The sequence below is a fragment of the Amaranthus tricolor genome, chromosome 5 (assembly GCF_026212465.1).
Source record: "Amaranthus tricolor cultivar Red isolate AtriRed21 chromosome 5, ASM2621246v1, whole genome shotgun sequence".
NCBI classification, from domain to species: domain Eukaryota; kingdom Viridiplantae; phylum Streptophyta; class Magnoliopsida; order Caryophyllales; family Amaranthaceae; genus Amaranthus; species Amaranthus tricolor.
In genome coordinates, this window is record NC_080051.1 from 6,990,653 (window position 1) to 7,000,586 (window position 9,934).

Genomic DNA, 9,934 nt, shown 5'->3' on the forward strand with positions numbered 1-9,934 from the left:
ATCAAGGTAACATTACAATGATAATAAAACAAATCAATAAACTTAAATGTTACCATAACATTTAGCACCATGCATGAAGGATGATGTGAAAGGAACAACTAGTTGAATTGAAACATCTTTCGTTATGTGGAAATTATGCTAATAATCGAATGTTGAATACCCAAATCCCAAAGAAGAGCTCTTCAAAGTTGATGATTTCCCGGAACATTCCGCCATAATACCACGGAAAAAAAACCGCGATATTTTGTGTGAGAGTCCCAATAACATGGTACGAGTCTAATGAATATATGATGGTCCGAATCACTTTTTTCCATAAAATTTGTGATCCCTGTCTCGGAAGAAAGCCGGGCCATATACATAGTTTTAACCTATTAACACGAAAATTGACGGAACACAACCTATTGATGTTTGAACATGTTACACCCGTTTTTTGATGTCTCGGCATTATCATGGAACCGTATATCATCGATATAAGTTTACAAGCCCCACATATGTGAATAATGAACCATGTCACGACGAAATTCCTTGTCTTGTACTTAACCCAATGGTTTCCTTTAAGGTCATAAAAGGGGTCCGAATACTTTTCTTGTGGTGATTCGGACAAGATGATTAACTTCGAAAAATTAGCCCAAGATCCTCATCTTGGGCTAAAGTGGGGTCCGAATCACTTTGCTTATTGTGATTCAGACAAGATAAGTAACTTTGAAAAGTTAACCAGAAGATCCTCATCTTGGGCTAAATCGAGGGTTCGAATCACTTTCCTTACGGTGATTCGGACTAGATAAATATCTTAGAAAAATTAGCCCCAACATCCTCAGCTTGGTTAAAAGGAGGGTTCGAATCACTTTCATTATTGTGATTCAGACAAGATAAATAAAGTAGAAAAATTAGACCCAAAATCCTCATCTTGGGCTAAATGAGGGGTCCAAATCACTTTTTAATGAGATTTAAACCAAACCCCAAAAAAGGGTCCGAATCACACTTATCGAATATATGATGAGTGTGTCAATTTATCATCCCGACACATTGTTTTTACAGGAATAGTGATTTGGTAGGTGAGCATTTATTGACCATATAAATAGGGAAATTAAAGTCAAAGTTTTATCGTATCCTTGACTCTAATTCTCAAATTTTCAAATTCTAGAAAGATAAAGCTAGAAAGAGATGCTCTGACAATCACAAAATCTTCAAACTTTCTGACAGTTCTTCAAGATCTTCAACGAGGTATTCATCAAATTTTCTCAAGTTCTCGATTTGTTTTGAATTTTTTGCTGAATATTTTTGAATTCTCTTTGAAGATCTTCAATGGTGAGGACAACCCTCACAATATTTTCTAATTTCGAGGTGATCCTTTTAATTTTTCATTGGTAGTCTTTATTCATTTTCTCTTCTTAAGATAGATTTACTTTTTCATTTAGCTTTTGGTAAAGGTTTTACTTTGGTATATTGTGTTTGATGCTTGTTGAGGGTGATGGAGAAAATGTGAGGGTTGTTTGTTGCTTGGTAGCATTGTTTTTCTTTGTACTCCTTTCTTTTCGTAGGCATGGAGGTGTTGAGGAAGATTGGGTTAATCTAAGAAGTGAACCTTTTTAGCCGATGTCATATCACCCTTTGCTATCTAGAAGAGGAGTTAGAAATCTTTTGTGCCCTTTATAGTTCTTGGTCCTTTCACACATTAAGGACAATATTCATCTTAGGCATGAAGGAGGGAAATGTCACCATTTCTATCTACAACCTATTTCTTTAAGTTTTTTCTTGCATTTTCATTTTAATTCTCTTTCTCTATGATAAAAACAAGAAGAAACAAAAAGAAAGACATGAAAAGGAAGAACTTTGCTTGACAATAGTCACAGAAAATGTAAGGTTCGAAAATCAAGAGAGAAAAATTCTAAAAAAATGATGAAAAAAGAATGATAAACAATGAGTGGCTACATGGAAAACCCGCAAGGACGGTGTAGGAAAAAGGAGAGGCTTAGGATGAACTTTCATTTTCTTTGGCGTGTCGTTGATAAGCATAGTATTTTACATTTAATGAGCCTTTTTTGTGGTTTATCGAAGGCATCAATTAGCCATTTGAGGTTTAAAGTGCTCGAGATTTGTCATATTGAGTTCATTTGCCATTAATTTCCTTTTCGTGTTGAATGATGATGTTTGAGTTTTTTGAAGAAAATTTCTTGCTATCTAGATCCTTAAGCATGTCCATCAGAGTTCATCAAAGTATGATCACATGTTTAGACATCGTTTTGTGGCTCAAGAATATATTTTATGGATATGAAGAGGTTTCGATAATCATTTGATGAGATCCCAAGTCATTTGGAATTGTTTGTACCAAGCTTTGATTGAGATTATATAAGCTTCGGTGAAGCTAACTTAAATACAAGTATTGGACTGATTTATTTGAAGTTTCGGTCGAAACTATTAAGGATTCGATCCAGACTCTGGCAGCTTCAGTCGAAGCCCATGTTGAAGCAATATTCTGGAACCTGCTGTACTAAATTTCGACCGAGACCAGCAACACTTGAATCAATTATGCATGGTTCAAGCCTAAGTCCAACTCAAGACCCAAGAGAACAAAGCAAAGAGGATGACAAAAGCAAGCAAAAGGCTGCCAACAGTATGTAGTCAAACAGGACAACAACACTAATTACTCACAGTAGCTGTTAGTAGACCAATCAGAGGGCACTGAAGTAAGACATAGGCCCCATAAGCTAGCTGGACCCAAGGGAGCCCACTACCATACATGGACCAAGCAGTAAAGGTCCAAGGATGCTATGGATCATCAACACAGAACTCTGAAACCAGCCTTGAAGGTCAAGGGGCAAGTCGATCAATGTTTAGGCTTAATGAAGTCTTTTGTTTTGTTTTGGTTGTGCACTTGTATCACGTGATTACTTGATTTTGTTATGATGTTAGTTAGGCTAATATAGCCATTGTGTTTTCTTCAAAACATCTTCTGTTTTGATTGAGAGTGTGAGTGAAACACTTCGCCCACCTCTCCTCTTGAGTTTCCAGTGAAGCAATTCACAGTTTACCCTACGTTTCTCAAGCGAGTAAAATTTAAGAGTGTGGATCCGATCATAATAATTGGTAAGTGAAACCTTTGGTTGTGCATCTTACCTAGTCAACTGAATTCCAAGAATTCAGTTCTTAGACTATTTGTGGGTTTAATGTTTAGGTTCGAACAAACAAGGGTGCTGTGCATCAGTCATTGGTTGTGAGCAAGTTGAGGAGGCTGAACACCCCCCAAACTTGGTGCAATTGGTATCAAAGCATCAAGTTCAAGGTAGCGACAGAAGATCAAAACAACATTAGGAGGCATTTTACAATTTTAGAAAATATTGTGTGTTTTCTAATACACACATTTGGTAAGATCTTTCTAGTTTTTCTTTGGGTTAAGTTTAGTAATAATCTAAAGACAGGTAAACAATAATTTCAAATCATTTTAGTGCATCATTATTGATCAAAGAAGTGGTGATTAGAGTCTTTTGCACAAAATCAAAAATATCCTAATTGTGTTGGATTGTTTTCTTGATTTTGTGAAGTATTTCTTTTCTTGTGATTTTCATTGTTTTCTTATTTCTGCGTATTTGCTTTTGTTAAAAAAAATTGATGCAAGGCTTGAAGCCATGGAAGAGGCTCTACAACGTGTGACATAGATATTGGCCAATGCTGAGAACACAAAGAAACCATAACCAAACCCTGATAGGATTGTGTTGTCTTACTTTGATAGAGGATTACCAAAATACAAACTAGCCAAGATCAAACTTACCAAAATAGCGGCAGTTTGGTTAGAGAGCATGCAAAAGCAAAGAAGGTGGGAAGATAGACCTAGCCTTCTAGTTTTCTTATTCCGTACTAGTAGACGTGGTGATCCGTTCGGTACTTGTTAGCAAACATTAGAGGAATGATATTTGACGTTCTATTATTTCTGTCTTGGTATATTTACTCTACTATATTTGATAATTTATATTATGATATGTATGCGATCGTTCTTAGATGTTAAGAAATATTTTATGACAATTCCGCTTCATGCATCTATATTCTTACGTAATGGAATACTAAGGCCTTGTTTGGATGGAAGAATATGGAGGAAAAAGAAAGAAAAAACATTTGGAGGGATAAAGATGCCTTTGCTTGATAGCGAAAATGGATGGATAGGATTTGGAGGGATTAAGTCTTTTCATTTTGTTAACATTCAAATCTCTCCACATGAGAAAAGATTTGAAAGGAAAATGAAATTTTCTTTGTATCCCTTCCCCCTCCTTCCTATGGAAACAATGAAGTCTTTTCTTTCTCTTTCTCTCCCCTTCCTTTCCTTTTCTTTCCTTCCCTTCCCCTTCCTTTTTTTCTTTCGTAATTTGCTATCCAAACATAGTGCAAAAATACTAGCTTCTTTGTTGAGAGACTATGTTAACCAAAATTTTCTCCATGCTGATTCCTGAGTGATTGAAAACGCCGCTAAAGAATCTTGAACGTCATATGATAGGAAGTTATCAATCCGTAAAGATAATGAAAAGGAAAAATTAAGTAATACTTTCCACAAATTAGGACTTCTCTCTTAGCAGTGGATTTACATGGAATGGAAATCAATAACTCAATAAAACAAATACATTGTAGATGATCATGCTTTAGCATAGGTACATATCCCACACAATTAGGACTCATCTTCACTTGCTTTGCTACTCATGGAAAGTTCATCTTCACTTGCTTTGCTATCTGTGTCGCTGTCCATTGATTCTACTTCATCGTCTTTTGATGACATACAAATTTCTAGTACATCCAACTCTTGACTATCAAACTCCACCTCTGAATCAATCAACCTAAGAAAATCTGACAACCTTCTTTTTCTTGCTTCTGTTTGTTCATATGCTGTCATGCATACACTGTTTTCATCCTTAAGCTCCTCCGCCTTCTTTCTAGAGGATTCCAACAAGCTTTTAGTGTATTGTAACTCTTCCCTAGCCGAACATAGTAGAGCATGACAATTGGCTAAATCCTTGAGCTGTATTACCTTCTCCATCGATGAATCTAGTTGGTTCTTAATTTCGGCAAGCTCAAACCTTAGCTGGCTGTCTTCATCTGTTAGCTTTCCTATCGCCAGAACATTATCATCATTCATTTTCATATACATGGACAACTCTTTTTCGAGCTCTTCCTTTCTTGTCTGCGACGATAGTAGCGCAGTCCTAGTGGATTCTAACTCGTATTTCACTCCGTTGAAACGATCCTCCATATTGTGATATGGCCCCTGCAGCTCTTCATTTTCCTTCTTGCGCATTGATAGTTCTTTCTCAAGTTCAATTACTCTCTCTTTCGAGAGTTTCAACTTAATTTTGAATGTTTCTATTTCAGTAGTATTCAATGAAAGTTGGTCTTGAACCTTTTGTGATTCTGCTTCCATGTATTGGATGGCCTCAATACATGAAGAAACTTGATCTTGGACCTCTTCCAGCTCTGATTTCGACCGTTCCAACTCGGCCTTGCTAGTATGGAATTCAGACTTCATTGAAGAAAGTTGTTGACTCACTTGGTTCAATTTCTTCTCAGTATCATGTTGGACATTTTTAATGGCTTGGAGATGTTGTTTCAAGTCCACAATCTCTTTTTCTGAAACTTCAAAACTAGCCTTGGCAGATAAGGCCTCAGCCTTAACTGAAGATAGTTGAATCTCAAGCTCCATTATTTTTCCCATCTTAATTTCCATGTCCTTCCGTACCTTTTCACAAGTTGAAATTCGTTCTTTCAACTCTTCTACCTCCTTCTTTGATGCTTCGAGGCTGGCGTTAGTAGAGGACGCCTCAAGCTTGGCAGAAGAAAGTTGTTTCTCAAGTTCAACTATTTTTTGATCGATTGCGGTATCATAATTCAAAGTGGACTGTTCTGTTCCCATATTTTAGCTCTCTTTCCCTTTACAGAGCTTTTATTTTATTTTATTTTTTAACTTACGTAAACAAAAAAGATGAAAAAAATTGAAGGTGGAACAAGTAAACAACAACAGTAAAAAGAAAAAATAAATTTGTAAATCAACAGAAAGGAAAAGAAATATTTTAAGTAGGGAATCAAATTACAAGCGGTATAAATTAGAGGGAAAAACAAATCATATGAAAAGGTACGAAACTTGATCTCATGGAAATAATAGGAAAAGTGAAAACCCCCTGACAATGTTTAACCTCATTATTTGGAGTAAACAGCTTCTAATTCCAAGCGTAGAAGGTTTCTAAGAATGTACCTTCCGTTGAAGTAAAAAGTACTCCACAATCTTACCTATTTGTTAAACATACACTAATAGCTGCACTCTGAAGAAGATATAAGGAATATAATGGAGAACATATTACTAAACAACAATAACCTGCAAGGCAAGGAAAAACATAGACTCAGGAGAACATATTACTAATACAACTATTTGTTAATTTTACATCTTGAACTTCTTGTTCATCCAATTTAATTATTTACAAATAGTTGTTTAGGACGGTCCGAAAATTAAGATATATGTGATCACTTTTAAAGTTTATGTGATTATTTTTTGTAAGGCATATATGATAACTTTTAAGACCTATATGATTAATTTGAAAGGTCAATGTACTCATTTTAATTTTCCTATGTGATCATTTTTAAAGCTTATGTGATCACTTTTAAATCATATATGATCACTTTTAAGACTTATATGATCAGTCTTAAAGCTTATGGAGATTGTGTTTTGTGGTGGTGGTAGTGGTGGTAAAACAATTATAAAAATGTCTTCGTTAAAAATTATTATTTTAATAAGTAAAATGAGTTTGTCATTTTAAAATAAAAATTTTGCTACGAATTTTAGATATCAGTTTTATTATTTTTAAGGACAAAATAATTATGCGACGAAAAATATAGGTATAATATACACCTCATACTTTGATGAGTATGAGTAGGAAGCCACATCATTTTTTAATTTTTTTTAACTTTACGCATACACCTTATAATTATGACTCATTATCTTATTCCATGATTCACCTAAACTAAACCCCCTGCCTTAAGTAATGAATTTGTATAAACTTTCAAAAACTCATAACCATTTTCTTCTTCTTATCATCTCAAAGTAAGATTCTGGAAAAAATTCTTATACCTCTTCTAAAACATAAAATCAATCTCAAATCTGAAAATTTTGTCTACTTTTACCTCACAAATACATGAACATAATGAATTAAAATATAATCTCATCGTATTAGAAATCCCCAATAGTTAGGGTTTGAAGAAATTCAATCTAATCTTCTTGAATAATCTAATTTTTTTTCAGCAAATGGAAGCTAATTGGGAGTTGTTTTGGAAATTAGAGAATTTTGGGATTGAAGAAATCAAGTAGACCCTCATCTCTATCCTCTTTTGGTAATTATGAGTTCCTATTCATCTTCCTTCTTTTATGTGTATGTTGATTTAAAGGTTAATAGAACCATTAATTTGAGATTTATATTTAAAGGATGAATGATCAATGAACAATGCACAAAGAACAATGAATGATGAACAATGAACATTCATCAATATTCAATGAACAATGAACCATGAACTATGAACAAGGATCAATGATCAATGAATAGTGAACGATGAACAATGAACAACAAAAAATGAACAGTGAATGATGAACAATGAGCAACGATCAATGATCAATGAACAAAGAACGTTGAAAAATGAACAAGGATCAATAGTCAATGAAAATTGCATAATGAACAAGGATCAATGATAAAAGAACAATAAGTGATGAACAACGAACAATGAACAATGAACAATCAATGATTAACAATGAATAATGATCAATGAATAATGAACAATGAACGATGAATGATGAAAAATCATCAAAGATCAATGATAATTGAAGAATGAACTATGAACGATGAACAATGAACAATGGACTATGAACATTAAACAATGAACATTGAACAATAAACAATGAATAATTAGCAATGAACAATGAACAAGGATCAATGATAATTGATCGATGAGCGATGAATTATGAACAATGAACAATGAACGATGTACAATAAACAAGGAACAATGAACAATGAATGATGAACAATGAGCAACGATCAATGATCAATGAACAATGAACGATGAACAATGAACAAGGATCAATAATTAATGAACAATACACAATGAACAAGGATTAGTGATCAATGAAAAATAAACTATTAACAATGAAAAATGAACTATCAATGATTAACAATGGATAAGGATCAATGAACAATGAACGATGAACATTGAATGATGAACAATGCACAAGGATCAATGATGATTGAACAATAAACGATGAACAATGAACAAAGAATAATGATCAATGAACAATGAACGATCAAGAATGAACAACGAACAATGAACTATGAATAATGAACAATGATCAATGATCAATGAATAATGAACGATGAACAATGAACGAGGATCAATGACCAATGAACAATAAACAACGAACAAGGATCAATGAACAATGCATGATGAACAATAAATGATGAACTATGACCAAGGATCAATGATCAATTAACAATGAACGATGAATAATGAACAATGAACAAGGATCACTGATCAATGAACAAGGATCAATGATCAATGAACAAGGATCAATGATCAATGAGCAATGATCGATGATCAATGAATCACGAACAATGATCAATGATAATGAACAATGAATGATGACTAATGAAAAAGAACAATGATCAATGATCAATGAACAATGAACCATGAACTATGAACAAGGATCAATGATTAATGAACAGTGAACGATGAACAATGAACAACGAACAATGAACAATTAATGACAAACAATGAGCAAGGATCAACGATCAATGAATAATGAACGTTGAACAATGAACAAGGATCAACAGTTAATGAACAATGAACAATGAAAAATCAATGATTAACAATGAATAAATATCATTAAACAATGATCAGTGAACAATAAATGATGAATAATGAAAAAGGATCAATGATAATTGAACTATGAACGATGAACAATGAACAAAGATTAATGATCAATGAACAATAAACGATGACTAATGAACAATGAACAATGAACAATGAATAATGAATGATCAACAATGAATAATGATAAACAATCAATGAATAATGAACGATGAACAATGAACAAGGATCAATGATCATTGAACAGTGAACATTAAACAATGAACATTGAACAATAAATAATAAATGACTACCACTAAACAAGGATTAATGATCAGTGAACAATGCACGATGAACAATGAATGATGAACTATGTACAAGGATCAATGATTAATGAACAATGAAAAATGAATAACTCACAATGAACAACGATAAATGATTATTGAACAAGGATCAATGATCAATGATCAATGAACAATCAACGATGAACTATAAACAAGCATCAATGATTAATCAACAATGAACGATGAATGATGAACAATGAACAATACCAATGAATGATGAATGAGGTACAAAGAACATGGATCTATGAACAATGAACAATAAACGATGAACGATGAACAATAAAGGAGGATCAATGATCGATGAAGATCGAACGATGAAAATTAAAAAGGATCAATTGAACATTGAACGATTAAGAATAAACAAGGATCAATGATCAAAGAACACTGAACGATGAACAATGAACCATGAATAATGAACAATAAATATTGAATGATGAATGGTGAACAATGAACAAGGATCAATGATAAATAAATAAAGAACAATGAACAATAAAGAAGGATCAATGATAAATGAACAATAAATGATGAAGAATGAACAAGGAGTAATGATCATTGAACAATCAACAATGAATTATGAACATTAAATAATGAACATTGAACAATAAATATTGAACAATGAACAATGAACAATGAATGATGAACAAGGAACAATGAACAATAAATGATGCATAGTGAATAAGGATCAATGACTAATGAACAATGAACGATCAACATTAAATGATGAACAATAA

General features: G+C 33.2%; 1 protein-coding gene across 1 annotated transcript; it reads right to left on the bottom strand.

The window, feature by feature from the left end:
- Window positions 1–4,512: 4,512 nt before the first annotated feature.
- Window positions 4,513–6,216, bottom strand: LOC130812707 (uncharacterized). Its single transcript, XM_057678274.1, has one exon. It carries the CDS (start codon window positions 5,888–5,890, stop codon window positions 4,655–4,657), a length of 1,236 nt encoding a protein of 411 aa, XP_057534257.1. The 5' UTR covers window positions 5,891–6,216; the 3' UTR covers window positions 4,513–4,654.
- Between the last annotated feature and the right edge of the window lie 3,718 nt (window positions 6,217–9,934).